This window comes from Nannospalax galili, unplaced genomic scaffold (assembly GCF_000622305.1).
Source record: "Nannospalax galili isolate Female #2095 unplaced genomic scaffold, S.galili_v1.0 scaffold39, whole genome shotgun sequence".
In the NCBI taxonomy this organism is placed as follows: Eukaryota; Metazoa; Chordata; class Mammalia; order Rodentia; family Spalacidae; genus Nannospalax; species Nannospalax galili.
Window position 1 is genome coordinate 568,137 of NW_008346683.1, and position 21,367 is coordinate 589,503.

Consider the following 21,367-nt stretch of genomic DNA (forward strand, 5'->3'; position numbering starts at 1 on the left):
TTTTAATCAGGTGTTGTCTGATAGCCTGATAGAAGCCCACCGCCCTATGTAAATAAGGCATCTTAAAAGTACCTATCAGCTAAGACTTCTTCTGCTGTCTCTACACTATAAATAGTCCTAGTTTTACCCCAATAAAGTTGGAGCTGGAGCTGAATCACTGAGATCTGAGCTGAGTCACTTGTCTTGAGCTGTAACACTAAATCCTGTGATCCAGTCTCCCCGGGGGGCGCTATTCCTCCGTCGCTGACTCACGGACACCCTGGCTTTCGCCGTCCCTCATATGCTTCCCGTGTGGTCCAAGTGGCCAATGGACCTCACATCCTGAGGAAGGTATACAGGTGAAATAGGGACGGGATCGACTGAGTAGACCTCAGTAGCGGAGGAACATTCACTGCCCAGGAGTGCGCGCTGGGACCCTGAGAGCCCAGCGTGTGCTCGCCTATACTTCTTCATTTCAATCTGAATATTGTTCAGTATTTCTAACTCTTTTCTGAATTCATTCAGAAGTTTGTCCCTATCTTCCTTCAGTTCTTTGATTTCTTTTTGTGTTCTTTAAATTCATTTAATTTCTTTTATCATGTTTATAATTGTTCTTTTGAGTTCCATGTGCTATATTATCTCTAGGGGGTTCTCACTGTACTCCTCTAGAGGACTATTGGTATTTGGTGGGGATATATTATTTTGGTTTTTCGTGTTATTTTTTTCTCTGTGATTTTGACATGTGAATTTCTTTTGTAGTTCCTGATTCTTGTGTGAGACTCCAGTTTAGGTCTGCTTCTTTTTGTGTACTTTGTGTGTCTTTGTGGTTTACTTTTTGGGCATGAAAGGCTGGTTCCTCTAAGCTTCCAGTTCTCTCTTTTGATTTTATATTGGAGTGGCCAGATTGGTTTTTTTTTCCTTCAGGAGTTCCCACATAGGCCCAAGTCAGATGAGGATCATATGCTCTCAGGCTTTTTCCTAAGGTCTGGATCCCTCCAGGATAGATTTTGGCCTCAGGAATTTGGGGGTTGGACTCGCCTGGGAGCCGGGACCAGGAAAGATGCTGGTCTAGGGCAGTTGGTGGCCGTGCCACCCAGAGATGCAAAGGAAGATGGGGGTGGGAGTCGGCCCCAAGAGTCCCAGGGGACTGCACTGAGGAGGTGGGTTGGTCTGGTTGCAAAGTACCAGGAAGAGGAAAGGTCAGCCCCAGCGTCCAGGAAAGAGGCTGGGGGGTTGTGCAGACCCAAGGAGGCAGAGGGAGGTAAGGGCGGTGCCAGTCCCAGAAGTAGTGCTCCTCGGGACCTGAGAAGGAACTGAGTTGCTCTGGGTGCACAGAATCAGGAAGAAACAGTGGTAGTTCCCCTTCTGGAGCACCAAGACAAGGAGTGGGACAGGACCCAGGCTAGGAGGAGAGACTGGAGGGGCAGATGGAAGGTTGAGTGAGGCTGGGGGAGTCAAGGCGCAGAGGGCCCCATCAATTTAACCCAGAGAGAGAAGCCTGACTTTTCTTTTTATTGGTATCTTTCAGAGTAAATTTTTTTAAATTATGATAAATTTAGCTTGTCGATTTTTTTTAAAATGGTTCTTGTTTGCACCGTAAGAATTCTTTGCTGTCTAAAATTGTTTAAATTTCTTTTCTGTCTTCAAATTGTCCTTTGTCATTTGTTTCAAGCTGCCTTCTGCATCTGTGGAATAGATGCTAAGCATGAGAGTTGAAATTGGGTCATGTTAAAGCCTCCAAATTTTGTTCTTCTCTTTCAAAATTGTTTTGACTGATCTAGCAAAAATACCTGCTGAGATTTTGGTTGGGCTTGTAATTCTGGTGGATAGTCATCTTAAGAATGTTGAGTCTTCCAATCTACAATCATATTTTTTTTTCATTCATAACAGCTTTTGTCACGTTTCAGTATTTTAAGAATAATTATACTAAGATGGCCAAACTTCCCTTTACAAAGGACCTTGATCCGACCAGGACTGTAGCTTCACTGGTAGTGCGCTTTTCTCGTACACACGAGGCTCAGGGTTCCATACCAGTACCAACAAACAGGAACAATGTGTTACATATTGAAGACTTGGGGGTGGCTTGGTTGGTAGTATAAGACCTTTCCAAAGCTTTGAATTCATTTTGTTTGAGGCAGTGTGATGAACTGCTGATGGTGAAAGCCTTGGTTGATCTTTAGAAAGTGTAGGTTTCAATAGCACTTATTGGAGAATCTCCTCAAATTGAGGGCCAACAGGACACTTGAGATAAGAGACACGAGCGTGGAATGATTACTTCCTTGCTCATGGCTAGCCGGAAACCAAGTGACATAAAACCAGATTTCCAGAAAGACGGTGGCCCAAGACATTGTAGACTTATGTGTCTTCGGTAAAATCAGAGCATTTGTTTTTACTGAGAAATTGGAAGGTCAGTTGTTGAGAAGGGAGGACGGTCAGAGCTTTGTGGAATGCATAACACAAGATTTTTCTTTTATATTTGGCCTTCAAGATAAGAACAGGAGTGAGAGAGGAACTACGGCACCAAGTGGCCTCATTCCCGTGGCTACTAGATCCTTTAGGTATATTACATTAGCATACAGAGGGTTGGTTTTCATTATGGTGTTTTCAAGCAGTTTGTGTTGCTCATCCTCTCCTTTTCCCTTGCATCCTATTTCCCCTACCCATCTTTCTACCTTACAGCCTACTGCTTTCACATCATATAGGTACCATTCTGGACCCCAAATGTCAACATCTAGTGGAAGCTGAGGGGCATTGTGCTGTATTGTCACCCTACAGTGTTCACAGTAATTAGGGAAAACATTCCTGCATTCAATTTAATCTGATAACTACTTAGCTATTTCTAATGTATTTTTAAATGTTTTACTGTGTGTATTTTAGTATGTGTGATGTACGCGTGTTAATGTGGCACACATATGTAAAGGTCCAAGGACCACTTTTAGGAGTTGGGTTTCTTCTTCCACTTCAGGCTCGTGCTTTTACTTGCTGAACCATCTCAGTGGCCCCAGCATTTTTAACTAAAGGAGAATTTCATTGTTAACCTAGTAGACATGATTTAAATAAATTTCTACTTTGATATCTTAAGGATCTAAAGACTGATTTTTTTTTTAAAGTAATATACTTTCTTCTGAACTCTGTCCTAAAAATCTGGAGGTTATGTCTTGTTTTGAGACTTTAGTTTGTAATAGTCTTCCAGTTTACTATGAATTGTAACTGTTAAAATATTAGAGAGCTATCTTAAAGAAAATGACCCAGCAGTTCTTTCCCCAGTGATGGAACAATTACCTATACAGTAAGAGAATATGTGAAGAGTTCTGTATACTCACTTTAAAGTAATTCTGTAACAGGGATTTAACTAGTCACCATTTCTCCTCTTTCCCATTTGCTCTAGGGTAACCAGGAGCCGACAACAACTCCTGATGCAATGGTTCAGCCTTTTACTACCATCCCGTTCCCACCACCTCCACAGAATGGAATTCCCACAGAATATGGAGTGCCACACACTCAGGACTATGCCGGCCAGACCAGTGAACACAACCTGACACTCTACGGAAGTACGCAAGCCCACGGAGAGCAGAGTAGCAGTTCCCCCAGCAATCAGAACGGATCTCTCACGGTATGTGAACTAGGAGGTGCAAGATAGAAGGATGTGCCAGTCACATGGAAATCTTTTCATCAGAAAACCCTCAATTAGTTTAAGATTGTGTTCCACTGCACAACTTGTGTATAATGGCAGTTCTTCTCTAAGCATTGTGACTAGAGGATAGGGAGTTTGAATTAAACCTCCCCATCAGTGCCTGGAGTGTTCAGTTTAGAGATAAAAGAGCAAGGTGAGTACAAATTCAAGAGAGAAACTCTTCCCCAGAAACCCCCATCATGCAAAGCCCCACATCTGTTCTCACCTGCAGTCTCTCCTCCCTCCAAGCAGCGGGCCTTTTGGATTCGGCCCTGCCCATTTTCCTCTTCAGCTTGGTGTGGGGATGGTTCTCCCTTGTTCAAATTTTAAATTACACTGCCCCAAGTTTGGTCCTGGAACCCTTTTTTTTCTTATATGTGCTCTTTTATGTACTTAGACCACTGAAGTCACTTGGTTACTTAAGCAAAAGCTGGGAGTGACTGTTTCCTTTCTGTGCTTCATTTCTACATTTAGTCCACTAATAATTTTGACCTCTCTAGGGTAACCAGGAGCCAACAACTCCTGACGCAATGGTTCCGCCTTTTACTACCACCCAGTTCCCACCACCTCCACAGAATGGAATTCCCACAGAATATGGAGTGCCACACACTCAGGACTATGCCGGCCAGACCAGTGAACACAACCTGACACTCTACGGAAGTACGCAAGCCCACGGAGAGCAGAGTAGCAGTTCCCCAGCAGTCAGAACGGATCTCTCCAATTCCAAAACATTTTTATCACTTAACCTTTTTCCCTTTATCTTATTATCTCAAGTGGGAGAACTCAGCTCTTCTGCTGATTGCTTGGGGTTGAATCAGTTCTCGGGTTCAAATTGCAGCCTGGCCTTAGCAGTATGGCTTCAGGCCAGTTATTCCATTTCCCTGTACCATGCCCTTGAAGATTAATGAAGGAGTAGCCCATACCTCCATCAACTGTTAGACGTTAAAGAGTTTCTGGTGGCATAGACCTGTAATCCTATCAACTTGGAGCTGAGGCGAGAGGATTCCAAGTTTGAGGCCTACACAAGCTACAGAGAGACTTCAGGGCCAGCCAGGATGAGTTGGTAAAACCCTATCTCAAAGTAAAAAAAAATACAAAGAGGGCTAGGGATATAACTCATGGCTGTGTCTGACTGTGCAAGGCCCTGGGTTCCATCCCTGTGGCTACAAAAGAAGTTGATTCAGATTAGGTGTTGGCTTCACCACCCTAGATTCATTCACTTCCAAATGCCTCCTGCCCAGCTTCTCCATCCTCTGTGTAGCAGCCAGGACAGTTGTTTTCTAAGCTACATCATGGCGTCTTCCTACTTAACTCTACCAGTTTTCTAGCTCAGCTAGAATACTACTACTTGACCTCACTACTTATTAAAGGAGAAGGAAATGGGAAAAAATTATCCACAGATAAGAATCACACACATACCAGCAATCAGAAATCATATTGTATGGGAGATTTTATTGTAGAGATTAAAATGTTCTGCAGCCTGTATAAAAGAGCTAGTGCTAGTTTTTAGATTTCATTTTTCTTTGCCTATATCAGATTACCACAAGAGAATTTTATTCAAACTTTGAGCATCTTCCAAACAGAGATTCAGCTCTGTAATAGAAGTTTCTGTTGTATAAGGTTATGTAGAGCCTGTAAATAGCATTTGTTTTCTTTTAGTAGCTATCAGATACCCACCACTCAAAAATTCCTCCTTCTTTGAAAACATGCTCTCTTTCCAATGGTGATAAGGTCACATGATTCCATGCCTCACTAGTAGTAGAAGGCTCCAATGGATGGATTGCTTGAAGAGTCTGGGTTTGAAAGGGTACTCATGACATTTGTTCTGGGATCAAGAATATATAGTCTGCTACATCAAATGATAATGAACTCAGACCTACCAGAACAGCCATTTCAACCAAAGGCATGAAAAACAATAAAATATTACTATGTCTTTCATATTTGAACTACCAATTCTGTTTCTGTGATAGTTACTGATCTTTGTAACTGTGCTGTTTTCTCTGTTTCTAGTCTTCTGTCAGTTTTGGTCCTTTGAGTATTTCTAGGAACATAGTTCCTCTGAGTTTATAATTTCATTAGCATAAGGTTACTGGGGACAGGCCTGGTAGCACATGCCTTTAATTACAGCACTTGGGATTCAGAGGCAGGCAGATATCTGGGATCAAGGCCTGGTCTACAGAGTAAGTTCCAGGTCAGCTGGGGCTACAGAGAGACCGTCTCCAAAAAATTTGCTGGGGATATGGAAGAAATCGGTTGGTGGAGTGATCTCAAGCACACACAAAGCCCTGGGTTCAATCTCTAGAACTTCATAAGACCAGGTTGTGATGGTGCAATCGTGTAATCCCAGACCACCACAGAAGTGGAAGAAGGAAAATCAGAAGGTTAAGGTCATTGTTAAGGACATAGGGGCTACATAACAACCTTTATCTCAAACAGATGTTTAAATATATATCTATCTGTGTGCATGCAGAGACCAGAGGGCAACGTGTGTGTGTGTGTGTGTGTGTGTGTGTGTGTGTGTGTGTGTGTTGTGTATAGACACCAGAGGGCAACCTTAGGTGTCAGTAGCTATCCACCTTAATTTTTTTAGACAGAATCTCTCCTTGATCGAATGCTCACGATGCAGGCTGGGATTGCCAGCCAGCCCACCCCTCTGCCTTCTGGGATCACAGGCACATTCCATCATACCTGGCTTTTTCACTTCAGTCCAGAGGGCAACCTTAGGTGTCAGTAGCTATCCACCTTAATTTTTTTAGACAGAATCTCTCCTTGATCGAATGCTCACGATGCAGGCTGGGATTGCCAGCCAGCCCACCCCTCTGCCTTCTGGGATCACAGGCACATTCCATCATACCTGGCTTTTTCACTTCAGTTGTAGAGATTGAGTAAAGCAAGCACTTTACCAGCTGAACAGTCTACCCAGTATCAAGGTTTATGTTTTTGCAGATTGTCTGATTTTGTTAATTTCCACTTTGATCTTACTTTTTTCTTCCTTCTTGTTTGGGTTGGTTGGTTTGTTCTCCTAGCTTCCTGAATTTAAAAGCTAAAATGATTGAATTTAGGATTTATTCTTTTCTGTGTGTAAGTTGTAAGTTTCTCCTAAGGTAAGTTTCTTTTTTTAGAACAACAAAAGGTGATAGAAAAAAAGGTGATTATGTTTTTATTTTCAAGACATCTTGAAAGTTCCTTAGTTTCTTCTTTGGTCTTGAATTAATAAGTGTTAATTTTGAATGTTTAAAAATTTGCCAAATTTCTTTTGCTATTTATAATTTAATTTGTTTCTAGCTTGAGAATATACTTTATATAATTTCAGTCTTATTGAGACTTGTTTTATGGCTTAGTAGTCTTTCCTAAGGAACACTTGTAGCCAGTTGGCCCTTTTATGGATAGAAATACCCTCTTGCCTCTGTTCACATCTCTTGACTTAAAAATCTCTTTTGTCTTCTTTCAATGTAGCTTTATAAGCCCTTTTCTGTTTGTTGTTTATGTGGTATATCTTTTTCCACTTAATTGTTTTAACCCCTTTCAATTTAAAATATTCCTTTAGACAGCTAGATCTTGCTTCTTTTTACAGTTTGGAAATTTTCATCTGTGATTGGAGCTCATGGTCTGTTTACATTTTCATCTAGGTAATCTGGATAGGCGTGTCTGCTGTTTTACTGGGTCTAGCTTTTTGTTTTCTTCTGTTCATTCATTGTTGTTTATATAATGTGTGTGCACACATGCTTTTCAGTAGAATTTACTTTTGAGCCCATTCTTGTTTCCCTTTGTGTCTGTTGTTTTTATCTTTAACAATGATTTCTTCAAATCTTTTTCTTCCTTCTCTTTCTGGGCCTCCCTTTACCCATGTATTAGGACACTTGCTATCTTCTGACTGAGATTTTATTTCATTTTAAAATTTAATCTGAATAACAGAGTCTTAAATTGTGTTCATTTTAATTTGGTCTGGTTTTTCTCCTTGGTTTTAGTAAGTTCTGTCAGTGCTCTTTTCAGCTTGCTTGTTCTTTGTGAAGCCATCTCAAATCTGTCATTGTAACAATCTAGTAAATTTGTCATTTATATCCCTATATATAGATTTCTTACTTGCCATGGTATTTTTCTTTAATTCTTTGGCTTTTTTATTTTTTACTTCAGTGTCATACGCTAATTCACCAGCTGAGCCTGGGTCCATTTCTGGTTAGTGCTCATGCTTTTTAATCTGGTTTTTACTTAACACTTTTCTGTTTCTTTAGGCAGAATTATAGTGACTCTGAAATATTACTGGTTTTCTGAGTGTGTGTGTGTGTCTGTGTTTTAAGCAGTTTATCGGTGCTGGGGCACTGATGTTTCTGCCTAATGATACTGATCCCTCCCTCTTTATTCCTTTGCTTTCTTTGTGCCTGGAGCAGAGTCACTCCTGTGTCTTCATAGCTTAATGGTTGGCCAGAGCCTAATGCATAGGTCCAGGCTCAAGCCCGTGCAGCTCTGGTTGGGCATTGGGAGGTGCATTCAAAGTTCAACCAGCCTGTTTTCAAGCCTGTCTTGGGTTTTCTTTCTGTTGTGATCTCTTACCTCCTTTTTACCTGTGCAGGTTTGCAGTCTTCCGGGTGTGTCTGAAGCATGAACTCGGCCTTTCTGTGGTTCTCTTTTTTTCTGTGCTCTCCCTTTTTCATATCTGGCTGGTCCACTACACATCCCAGTCAGACCACAGCCTCAAGCTTGGACTTTGTTTTTCTGTTAGGTTCTTGCCAGGTTTGCCACTTGTAGCTGACAGCGTCGTGAGATTTCTGCCCCTTTCCATGTTTGGGGGTGGAGGGATGTTATGTTGCTTACAAAGAGATTGAGTGGTAGAGCAGCACATCATTAAACCTAGATCCAACAACATTTAGATTATTTTACTAAACTTTTATTTTCTGCTTATGTATATCTCATAAAATAGTCTACCAAGTCATATGACCAGTTAAGTCTAAAAGGTAGATAGGAAGCAAATTAACTATTCGTACCTTAAGTTTGTATAGCACCTTTCAGTTTAAAAATTGTTTGTACAACTGTTGTGATTTGTACAATAATCCCTTGTAGCACAGTAGAGTTTTTACAAATGGGGAATTCTAACTGTGTACCCTCCTCTGCCACTCAGATTCTCCCTCTGAAACCCACCGAAAGTAGATTATGTGCATATTTCATAAACCTCTTCTTATATGTGAGCATCTCGTCACTCAACCTTGGTGTCAATCTACCAGAAAGCCTTTCTAACTTTCCTGAGCATCTAAAGAAAAAGTTAGTTGTGTTCATCTTTGCATCCGGTAACTTATCAGTGTCTGGCTTCTTGGAGAAAAGATAAAGCAAGGTACAGATGTGCTCTGACAGTGCTCAGGAGAGAGCTGAAGCTTCCTGGTAAAGGTCATAATTGATCTGGGCCTCATATTATCAGTGATAGAAATTCAGACCTGCGTAGATGGTGGCCTGAAGGGTTAAGAAAATCAGTTCTCTGTGCAGGGTTGGAGAGAAGGAATGAAAATGTCTCTGTATCAAGGCATGTATTTCCAGTTGGCCAAAGCTCTGAGTGTTTGATGGAGTCCAGTAGGAGAAAAGCTGTTTGAGAGCAAATTGGGAAGATCATTTGAACCCTGGGATGAGAGGCAGGGATTTTATAAAAGGATTTGGGCAAGGAAGTGGAGTGAGTGAAACTGCTTCCAGAGTATGAATGGTCTGTTGCAGTGTAGGCAGCAGAGCAGCTAGGAGCCTGGGGGAGAGTGCCTGCACCTAGAGTTGTCAATGGAATCTTCTTCACCAGGGTCAGAGTGGCTGTATAGGGTAGGAAGTGAGTTCAAGAGAAATAAAGAAGATGGAGAGCACAGAGGTTGACAGTTACTAGGCAAGTAGAGGAATGAGGCGGACGTAGTGAGTTATCTTACTTCCAGTTTTCTCTTTCTCCCTCCAGAGCTGTGAGAATGAACTAGCAGTGCTTTGTTAGTTCTTTGACATGTTTACCATGAACCATCTCAGGTCTTTTTATTTTGGCAGTGCCGTAGATGAACCCAGGGCCTTGCCAATGATAGGTCAGGCAAGCACCTTACCACTGAGCTACATCCCCAGCCTTTTTTATTTTGAGACAGGGTCTTGCTTTGCAGCCTAGACAGGCCTTATTCTTCTGCCTGAGCCTCCTGAGTGCTGGGGTTACAGATACACCACCTCACCTGGCTAGTGTTGGTGCTGTTATTACTATTGTAAGCTACAGCTACTTTTTAGTATAGTTCTTGTTTATATTGGATTGGACAGTCTTGTCTTATTGAAGAAAACAAAAAAGGACTTCTCATTCAAAAATGAGCATTAAGCATTGAATTTTGGAATTTTTGTTTTTAAAATGAATTTTAGAAATCCTACCATCAGGCTAGAAACCTGGTCTGCTCTTGAGATGAGAACTTGTCTTGACAGCCATTAAGTCCTTACGTTGCATTAGCAAAAGCAGTAGAAGTTAGGGGCAGCCTCCTGGCCTGCAGACATGTGGTTATCACAGAGTCTGCCTACAGAGAAGAAAGACCACAGTTCCTATATGTTCAGGTAGTTTTTTCTAAATTGCAGCAGGCTTGAATGACCAAAGTCTTTGAAATAGATGAGCTTTAGTGAATAATAAGGTTTATATTTATATATAAATTCTATTGGATTATATTTTCCTTGAGAACAGGAAATTCCTGCCCTTTTTATAAGCTTTTAATGGATACAGGACTTACAACGACATAATTAAATATCTGTGACTGATTGACAACAAGGCATTAGAAATATACAATTAAAAACAATATAGCATGGACTGGGGAGATGGCTCACTGAGTAAGAGTACTTACTTTGTCCTCAGGAGGACCTAAGTTCAAATCCCTAGAACCCATGTGAAAAACCAGGTAAGGTTGTACATGCTTGAACCCAAGTGCTGCAGGAAGTGGAGAAAGGAGCCATAGGACTTTCTGGCCCCCAGTGTAGTTCCAGGTTCACTGAGAACCCTGCCTGTGGTGGTTTGAATAAAAATGTTCCCCATAGGCTCCAAGTATTTGGACATTTTGTCCCCAGATCGTGGCGCTGTTTTGGGAGGATTTAGAAGGTGTGGATATCCTGGAAGAAGCAGGTCACTGGGGGTAAATCTCCAGTTGCTTTCTTGCTTCCTGTGCCTGCTTGAAGATGTAGAGTTTAGCTTTTGCTCCTCCTCCAGCCACCTCTGTCACCATGCCTCCCTGCCAAGATGGACTGTAATTCCCCTGGAACCGTAAGCTCAAATAAACTCTTCCTTCTATAAGTTGCTTTGGTCAGTGTTTCTATCACAGCCACAAAACAGTGACCAATACACTGCCTCAGAGAGCAAGGTGGAGAGTAATAGAGCAGGACATCTGGTGTCCTCCACGCCCTACACATGCACCCACACCCACATGCACATGTGCTACATACACACAAATGAAAAATACAGGAATAAGATTTTTTTTTAAAAGAACATGCCATATGGTGACAATTCATTTTCCACATAATGTACTCATTTTCTCTTTTTTGATTTGGGATAATTGCAATTCATGAGATATAGCATGTTACTGAATCTTTCACTTAAATGGAAGGTTTTCCTAATTGGGGGGGGGGGGGTTGTTCTGTTGTTTTAGTGTTTGTCTTTTGAGACAGGGTCTTGTGTCACCCAACCTAGCTTCAAATTGCTGTGTTACCAAGAGTGGCCTTGAACTCTTGATCCTTCTGCCTCTACCTCCTAAATGCTAGGATTATAGGTGTATAGCACCACTTCAGATTTTATGGGGTGCTCAGGATCAAGCAAGACTTCATGCATACTAGGCAAGAGCTCCACCAGCTGAGCCACCTTCCCAGCCTAGTTTTCTTAATTGATAATTTGGAAAATAAGACACATTTATTCCTCTTAAGCATACTCTAAAACCTTTTTATGGGATTTCATGTGGCCTAGGCTGTCTTAGAACTCACTATGTAGCTGAGGATGACCTTGAGCTTTTTAATTCTTCCTTCACTTTCTGAATGTTGTGATTACGGACATGCATCACCACACCTTATTAACGCTATACTGGGGATTGAACCCAGGGCTGTGTGCATGTTAGGTAAGTACTCTACCAACCGAGTGACACCCTCAGCTCCCAAACATAAATTTTCGTTTTGGGTATTTTTGAGACAGTGTTTCCTTGTAGCCCCAGCTGGCCTGGAACTTGCTATGTAGACCAGGTTGGCCTCAATACCACAGAGATCCACCTGCCTGTGCCTCCCTCTATGCTGGGAATAAAGGTGTGCTTCACCCTGCCCAATGCCAAACATTTTTTTATGACTACCTTCTTTTCTAGGTAAAATACCAGCCTATAAATAATTTTTAATATTTTCATATGAGAAGCAATAGCTAATTAATAACATAATTCACATACAACTAGTAAGTAGCAGTGTGAGAATTTGAACAGGCTCTCTGGTTCCTAAACCCTGCATCCTTTCTCATAAATTATATTTCCATAGCCACTGTATCAGATGTTTTCTATATATTTGTCACATACACAGTACTCTGCTACAGACACTAGGTGTACTTAAAAATATTACATACCTACCCTCAGTGAATCTGTAGAAGTCTAATTGGAAGGAGATAAAGGTAATTGCTACAAGAATAAAGTATAATCAAGCAGGTTGGTTAAGAGATGCTTCTAGGAGGCAGGTTCTGCATCCTGTATACCTTGATGAACCTGCAACCTGTAATGGAGTGGAGGATGCTACAGTCAGGGGCAGTGGTCTCTGGCAGTGGTTCTTCTAGTGTGGTCACAGATCACTGGCAGCTTTCGAGACTTGTTTAGGTCAGACAGCTTCCATAACAGCACAATGTAGCACTTGCCATTTTCACTGCATGGCTTGGCCTTTGCCATCAGTCCAACAGCAATGGTGGGTAAAATTGCCAGTTCCTTAGCAGGAATCAGGACAGTGTCACTAAGACATGCTAATGTCAGTCATTGTACCCTTCATGTCACAAACTCACAAAAAAAGCACACTCAAGAAGATCCTTAGTGAAGCAGTAAAAGGTATCAATTTTACTAATTCCCCACTACTGAGTAACTGGTGGTGTTCGTATTATCTGGCAAAATAGAAAGCATTTATAAAGTGTGTATTCTGCATGCTGAGATGCTTCCCTTGCTCAGGCACGAGTACTGTGACAACTGGAAGCTGAGCTCTCTGCTTATTTTTTATGGAGTGCCTTTTTTTATTCAAGAACAATTGATGGGCAGACGTCCTCTTGAAAATGAGTAGGCCTATCCATTCAAGGGGGAAAATTGACCGTGTATGCTTTTATTCATAAAATTTAAACTTTCCTACAAAATTCAGCAGAATCTTACATTTCCTCTGAGCTTTACAGATTCTAAGTATACTGGGGCACAGAGTGGCAACATTCTGGTCAGTGAAGGGCCACACTTAGGACAGTCATTCCCAAAGCATTTTAATAGAGCTGGAAAATTCCTATCACCTAGTGATGTCTTGGGTGCCATAAAGTACCATTGAAAAGCATTACTCAAATATCTGTGCTGGTGCTGGTCTGAACACAGCCAGCCATGCTGCCTGTCTTCTAAAAGCACAGCACAATAGTGTGCCATGCACAGTCCTTGATAATAATGGTAAATGATGCCGTTACTGGTTCATGTCTTTACCTTTCAATACTTTGCATTATTCTGTTAGAATGGCTCCTTCTATTTATACAGAGAGAAACATTAACTAAAACAGCCTCTGGCAGGTCTTTCAGGAGGAATCTAGAAAACAGTTTTTAAATAAAATTTTTTATTAAATTTTTGAGATTCTCATACATGCATACAATGTATTTGATCATATTTACCCCTCTCTCCTTCAATGCCACCTAGATTTACCCCCTCCCAACTTTGTGGCTTTTTTAAAAAAGTCTAGTCCAGTAATTGTAGTTTGTGCTGCCCTATATTCATTAGTTTGGGTCATCTACCAGAACACTGTGAACCTATCGAAACCATACATAAAAGAAAACCGACTCTTTCTCCCCAAGAAGTCATCAACACCAACCCACAGTGAGTAGGTCCGTGACTGCCGTTTAAAATTTTGCCTGTTTTTACATTTTCTTTCGGTTTAATGGATATAAATCCACAGAAACAGAAGGCTCTTTGCGTGCATAGCATGGTGTTCTGAGCACAGGGTATTTCATTAGAATATGGGCTCTTCTGAATAGTCGTGCTCAGGAGGAGAGGTTGGGAAAGCTGCATTGCAGTGGGCATTGAATACAATGCCTAATAATTTGGATTTTGTTCTCTAAATGGGTAAGAGTGCTGCGCAGAGTTGAGACTCAAAGCAAACATTGAGGAACAGCTGAGTAGCCCTTTTTCTGCCTTTCTTTTTGTTTCCTCGAACTCACTGTGCAGACCAGGCTGGCCTCAATCTCACAGAGCTCCACCTGCCTCCGCCTCCAAGTGTTGGAAGTGTTGGGTTTAAAGGCGTGTGCCACCACACCTAGTTCAAGTAGCCTTTTTTTTTTTTTTTTTTGAGACAGGGTCTCCCTGTAGCCCCAGCTGTCCTGGAACTCACTATGTAGACCAGCCTGGCCTTGAACTCACAGAGATCCGCCTGCCTCTGTCTCTGCCTCCCGAGTACTGGGGTTAAAAGTGTGCGCCACCACACCTGGCCAAGTAGCCTTGCCCTCTTACACAACAGGTGTTTGAATGTGCTTCTAACTAAAGTACATCAGACTTCCTCCAGCCTCAGAACTCCTTTACTTTACCATGTACCCTTTCTCTAGAATTGAAGCCATTTGCTCATATATTATTAACTTATTAATGTTTGGTTTCACCCTTTATCTGGTAATACTTTGTGGTACCTTGTCTCTGTCTCTGTGTGTGCGTGCGTGCGTGGGTGCATGCATGCGTGTGTGCGTGTGTGTGTGTGTGTGTGTGTGTGTGTGTGTAGCCAAAGCATTGCACTTACAGTGGGTCACAAGACTGCAGTTCTTCATCATGTTGTGTTGCTGCATCCTTTTCCTCAGCCTGCAGCATAGCGGCCATTAGCATGTTCCTACAGTGAGCCTACTTACACATCCTTTATCAGTTTACCCTTAAAAATAATCATTTGTATTTTTCACCTTCGGAGTATTGATGCCTGTGAGTAGCTTGACAGTTGCAAGCTGGATCCCTAAGGTATCCATTTCCAGTTTTGAAAATAACTATTGCTCCTCCTGATTTGTATGTCATCATTTATTCCTTTGCCTGCCCCATCACTCAAAAGAGACCAAAGTAAAATGTTACTAGGAACAATAATGTCATGATCTATCAACCCTATTTCTCTCACGTTGCATGGAAGGATGATTCAGGGACTGGTGTGTTTTTTAAGATTTATTTTCTTTATTTTTAATTGTGTGTGTGCGTGCCTGCATACCTCTTGAGTGCAGGTGCCTCCTAAGGCCAGAGATCAGATCCCCTAGAGCTGGGGTTATATGTGGTTGTGAACTGCCTGATGTGGGTGCTGGGAACCAAACTCAGGACCTCTGTAAGAACAGTATACTTTTACCCACTAGACCACCTGTCAAGCCTCCATCAGGGACTGTGTTTTAACTTGTCTACAAGAGTGGTACATTTTCTGTAAGTATTTTGTACTCTCTTTTGAAGTCTATAAAGTCTAATGAGAAACGGTGAAGTTTAAAGCTGAACAGATTATCAAAATCCTCATGTACCTTCCCTTTGTGCTGAGTTCACCAGTGTTTCTGTTAACTACCTGCAGAGCCAGGCCTCAGGAAGTCTGTTCTTACCATCTCAGCTGCTGCTGCTTGCTCCTCAGTTTTAGACCTACGAGCTCCAGGGGCTGGAGAGATGGCTCAGCTGTTAAGAGAACTGGCTACTCTTGCAGAGGACCCACGTTAGGTTCCCAGCATCCACATGGCAGCTAACAACCATCCATAATTCTAGTTCCAGAGAATTCAACACCTTGTTCTCGCCTCTGCACCTACATGTAGGCAAAACACTCAAGCATATACATAAAATGAAAATTAATAAAAAATTTAAATAAGAAACCTAAGAGCTCCAGCTTGAGCTTACTGACACAGTTCCTCATTCTAAAACATACATTAGAATAATAGAGAACCAGTTAGATACACTAGTGCTATCCCCACTCATCAGACACCATGTAAGACCCCTGGTGAATGCTGGAATCCACAGATAAGTGTCAAGCCCTAGACACACTGTTTTCTTTTCCACATACAGATCTATATAAAATTTAACTTATGAATTAGACACACTAAGAGATTAACAGGTAATAAAATAGAATAATTAGAACAAAATGCTGTAATAAAATTGTATGAATGTCATCTTTACTTCTCAAAATTTTTCTTTTGCTCTTCACACTATGCCTGCCTTTATCATATTTCCTACACCAGCATGATCCCAGAGCTGATCTCGACATGATTTCAGCACCTCATGGTTGAGTTTAGTTCAGTTGAGCATCTTCTTCCAGAAGAGCTTCAGATCATCCCAGCTGAAGACTTGATTTGAGCGGTGTTCTTTCTACTTCCTCGTCCTCGTCTGCTCTTCCAGGAGCGTGGCAGCAGTTCTTCATTGATAGGCACAGCCTGTCCAATTATTTTGTATTTTTCATTGGGAAACTATTCCTGAATCTGTGCAGTCTTCTCCTCCTTGCAGTAACTGAGTTCATGCCTGTGGCTTCAGGAGACTACCTTGCTGAAGCCTTCTCTAGTAGGACATGCTGCTGCCAGTTAAGGCATGTTTTCTTCTTGTGCCTTCAACTGAAATAGTACCTTCCCTCTTACATACGCACTGTACACTGTGGCCTTCCATTTATCTTCTTACAGTTTCACGGATAGATTTTGTGGTTTTATTTTGTTTTGTTTTTCCATAGGTCTTAGCAAAACTCAGCATTTTAAAAAAAAAAAACAAATTCTCTCCTTTTCATGTGAAGGAACCACTTTATAGTTTCTTTTTAGTACATCCAGATTACAAGCATAGCTACTCTTATGCTTTGCAACCATATGGAAAAATAAGCATTACTTAAATTTAACTCCCACCATTACCAGGACAGTTGATGAGATAACCAAGATAGCCACTAAATAATAAATGGTAAGGTGCAAGTGTGGAGTGGTATGTTGGATACACGAGTCAAAGGTCTAACTCGGGTCTGTATGGGATGGATTGAGGTGGCATCCGTGGCATGAGGATTCATAGTACTGCTCAACATGTTTCTGGGATTTTTCACTTAATGTTTTCATACTGCCACCTCCTGCAGCTTTCCATGGAAAGCAAAGCTCAAAGAATAGATTTCTGTATTAAGTTCTTAAAAATTAAGGGATGACTGGGCGTGATGGCGCATACCTTTAATCCCTGCACTCAGGATTCTGTGAGTTCTAGACCAGCCGGGGCTGCATAGCGAGACCCTACCTTAAACATTTTTTAATTAAAAAATTAAATATTAAGGGGTTAGAGAGATGGCTCAGTAGTTAAGGGAACTGGCTACTCTTGTAGGGACCCAGGTTCGGTTCTCAACACCCATATGGTGGCTAATAAGTGTCTGTAACTCCAGTCCCAGGAGATCTCATACCTTCTTCTGACCTCCGTGAGCATTGCACAACATGCGGGCAATACACTCAATACACATAAAATAAAAATAATAAAATATTTTTTAAAATATACTGAAGAAATGTCTGTGTATTCTCTTAAAAATAACTCTGAAAGAAATTTTCATTAAATTAGGAATTGCTCTAAATAGATGTGCATTTGCTTTTCCGTATTTGGAAAGTTGCATTGGTGATAGTAATGTAATTTTACATTTAATGTGAGTGTTCTTAGTGATGATTTTTAGATCTGGGAAATGCTGGTTTTACTAAGAAAAGAGTATAGACCAAGTTTCATTACTTCGAAGAATAATTTGTTACATGTGTTATTCTTTGAGAAGGAATGCATATACTCTAATCTGGCTTTAACCCATAATGTGCTTTATTGGAAACACTTCTAAAACAGAGAACTGATGCCACAGTGGGGGTCCTCTGACAGCCACACATGTACAATGACACACATGAACGTACACACACATTGTGCACACATGTGTGTGCACACACAATATTAGTAAGTTTAAATACATCACAGTCTTGCTCAAATTTGGACCACTGAGATTTGAAATGTGATATTAAAAAATTAATGAAGTTTCATTTTTGAATCATTGTGAATCTGCCCAAAGGAAAACTTTGTTAATAATTGCCTAATTTCAGCCACAGTGGTTGCAACTACTTTGGAGGCTGAGGCAAGAGGATTGTCTGAGCCATGGAGTTTGAGACTAAGCTGGGAACACAGTAAAACACACTCTTAAGAACAACCAAGAACATTGCCTACTTTCAGAACTGTACAGGTTGCATGGTAAATCATATACTGTTCTACCTTTTAAGTTAGTACAAATACCCACTATTTCTTGGTGGGGTTAGTATTGAATACACAGTTTTCAGAACCAGTTCCCTTGCACCAAATACTGTAAGAAGACCTGTGAAAAGGATTCACTTGGAAACCTTGACTGAAGAGCACCCCTCAGTCCAAGGAATTTAGCCCAACCAGGACCATTTAACTTTGTTTCATAAAGCCATGCAGCATTCCGAGAGAGTGCTGCAGGAGATGAAGCCTTAGGCTGGAACTGTATCTGCATTCAGGGCATAGGAGGAGGGTCCCCCAGGAACAGAGCAAGGAGAGGTAAGAATAGGATGAACTTCAGGCTAAGAAACTGCCTTGATTTTTCAGGCAAATGAACTGTCATCACTAGGTTCCCCTTCATAATCAGCATCTTTACAATATGCTCTGAAACCAGGAAAGGGAATGAAGTATAGAAATACTGCCTTACTTCATGTCCTTGGAAACTAAGAATGCTAGCACGGATGAGGCAGTAGCCTCTGCAACTGACTACAAGAGAGCCTTTGTTTTCAAAATAGAGTGGTCTCAAAAATAGAAAATCTAAGAAGAAAAGTCCTCTTTTTACATCTTCAGTTAGCCTCATACATCTCCATGTAGTCTCAGCAAGCCGGCTACTCAGGGTTTCTGTAACGGCTCTCGTATTTTGCTCTTGTGCTGTAATCAGAAGACCTAAGTTTTTGCTTGTAGAGTAGAGCTTTTTGTTTTATGTGTACAAGTGTATTGCCTGCATGTATGTGAGAGCACCTATGTCGGGCAGTACTGTGCAGGTCAGAGGAAGGCTTCGGATTCCCCTGGAACTGGAGTTCAGGATGGTTTGTGGGTGCTGGGAAGCAAACCTGGGTCCTCTGCAACAGCACTCAATGCTCTTAACCGCTGAGCCATCTCTCCAGCCCTGAGCTATTTATTTTGTGTGTGTGACCATATTGCCTGCATGTATGTACGTGCATCCATGTCACTCAGTGACCATGGAGGTCAGAAGAGGGCATCAGATCCCTTGGAACTGGAGTTACAGATAGTTGTTACCACCATGTGGGTGCTGAGAACTGAACCCAGTGCTCTTAAGGGCTGAGCCCTCTCTTCAGCCCAAGACTAGAGCATTTTAAACATAGGTAACATGTTAGGCTTTTCCACTTTTGAAAAGACGATTATAGTTTTTCTTACATACACTGTTTGACAATGATTACAGTTGGGTATAGCTTTATTTTACATAATTTTTATGACATAATTAAGCTTATTTCTTATTCCTTGTGTTTACTTCCTTCTCTAGCAGACAGATGGTGGAGCACAGACAGACGGCCAGCAGTCACAGACACAAAGTAGTGAAAATTCAGAGAGTAAATCTACCCCTAAGCGACTACATGTCTCTAATATTCCTTTCCGCTTCCGGGACCCTGACCTCCGGCAGATGTTTGGGGTAAGTCTCTGAAGTGTTTTTATGGATTTAATTAAAATAGAATTTAGGCTGGGCATGGTCACACACGCCTTTAATTCCAGCACTTGGGCAGCAGAAGCAGGTGGATCTCTGTGAATTTGAGGCCAGCCTGGCAAGTTCCAGGCCAGCTGGGGCTACAAGGAGACCGTGCCTTAAATAATAATAATAATAATAATGGAATAGAATTTAATCCACAGCAATATTCATAGTCATTAGGACCTTCAGGTAAAACTACTAGGAAATTGAGTAAGTTCCTTAAGTAAATCAGAACTGTCTTCAGTCTGAAAACCTTTCTATATCACCCAGACTACACTAGATAATTATCTTTGTAGGCTGTCACGATGGACAAGGTAGGTAGCTATGCAACAGTTGACTAGGATCCAGGGACTCTTATGAGATAGATGTGCAGTGTCCCAACCAGGCTGAGGATAGCCACACAGCAACCTCCGAGAACAGAAAAATCAAACACCTACATCTTTAATAGCATAATTCCTAAACCTGTCAGCACAATAGAAACCACCCGAGGAACCTAAAAAGTACTAATGTCTGTGTATCACACTCACAGTGGAATTTCCTTGGCCAATGGTGCAGTTTGGGCCTAACCAATGTAAAAGATCCCCAAGAGATCCTATACGGTACTCCTGCCGTGGCATGCTTTTTTATCCCTTGACTTTCATAGAAGCCTAGCTCATCTTCTACCTCTCCTCGTTGCCCTCCTCCATTTCTCTTGTTTGGGAATGCATTAGAGCTGCTCTTGACCACTGCAGTGTCTCAGAACACTCAGTGTAGATAGAACAGATTGAGGAGTGGCCCATTAATATGGAAAGAATGTGGATTTGGGCTTTAAAGAGCTGGGGGCAGGGGGGCCCAGGTTCAATTCCCAACACCCACAAGGTGACTAACAACTGCCTGAGGGAAAGCTTGGAAGGCTGTCTGCCAAGTGTTAGAATGGTGTGCTAGTGGGTAGACTTTATTTTCTGTTTTCTTTTTATTGTATTTTCTAATTTTGGGAGAGTAAGGGGAGACAGCCTTCAACAATATATCAATTCAACTTGCTGGAACTTAACTTTTTTAAAGTGAGACATTTAAAAAATTCAGGCAGTGGTTAGAAAAATGCCCAGGCCTTGTCTATGTGAAGGAGTTCATAAGTGGAAACACTGTGAGTGTCTCAGGGCTGTGGCTTCCACACATGGAGGTTGGTGGCATTTGAGTGAATGGTTGGAGAAAGACTTTACAGTGGAGAAGCTACCAGCTCAGTGATGGGGACCATTCAGGAACTCATATTGGGATCTGACACATAGGAAATTATGAGTTAAATACACACTAGTTTAAAGAAGAAAAGCTTTCCTTTTCAGAAGAGAGGAAAGTGTCTGTATAAGAGGCTGATCATAAGTAAATGTTTTTATTTTTGTCTCTGCAGCAGTTTGGCAAAATCCTAGATGTAGAAATAATCTTTAATGAGCGTGGCTCTAAGGTAAGCTCCATTTCACTATTGTGTGCTCAGTTTCAACAGCGGGCGTTCAGAAAGATGAGCAGTTTTCCGTGCCTGCACAGATGTATACCACTTACCTTCCTTGGGTTAGATTTTCTCCAAAAAGAGGCTGCTGCGTGACCAGAGTTTATCCTTGGGATGCAGAAATCAGGAGGGTACCAGGAAGCAAGAGAGGTTGGAGGGAAGTATGGCAGGATAGAGGACAGAAACCAAAAGAATGGGGCTCCTCAAGGAGCCTGAGGTTCTGCCGGTACTACCTTACTTTAAAGGAAAGGAGGTGCCAGGAGAAAGTAAAATTCTTTGTTATGAATTCTCTTGGAACAACTCAGCTTTTTAAAATGCAGCCTCAGTGTGGCATACTTTGAACAGAACAGTGGGTGTTT

At 41.5% G+C, this 21,367-nt stretch overlaps 1 protein-coding gene across 22 annotated transcripts in view; it reads left to right on the forward strand.

Moving 5' to 3' along the window:
• Rbfox2 (RNA binding fox-1 homolog 2) overlaps nucleotides 1–21,367 on the forward strand; it is a 288,997-nt gene that overhangs the window by 230,837 nt on the left and 36,793 nt on the right. For 14 of the 22 annotated variants that reach the window (XR_003851088.1, XR_003851089.1, XM_029568323.1 and 11 more), the window contains 3 exons: nucleotides 3,368–3,592; nucleotides 19,328–19,474; nucleotides 20,913–20,966. Coding sequence is in view for 20 of the 22 variants with exons in the window: in XM_029568323.1 (XP_029424183.1) it covers nucleotides 3,368–3,592; nucleotides 19,328–19,474; nucleotides 20,913–20,966 (426 nt within the window). In the remaining 2 variants the exon portion in view is untranslated. The remainder of the gene's footprint in view (nucleotides 1–3,367; nucleotides 3,593–19,327; nucleotides 19,475–20,912; nucleotides 20,967–21,367) is intronic. The other 8 variants (XM_029568324.1, XM_029568325.1, XM_017800611.2 and 5 more) reach the window with 2 other exon arrangements.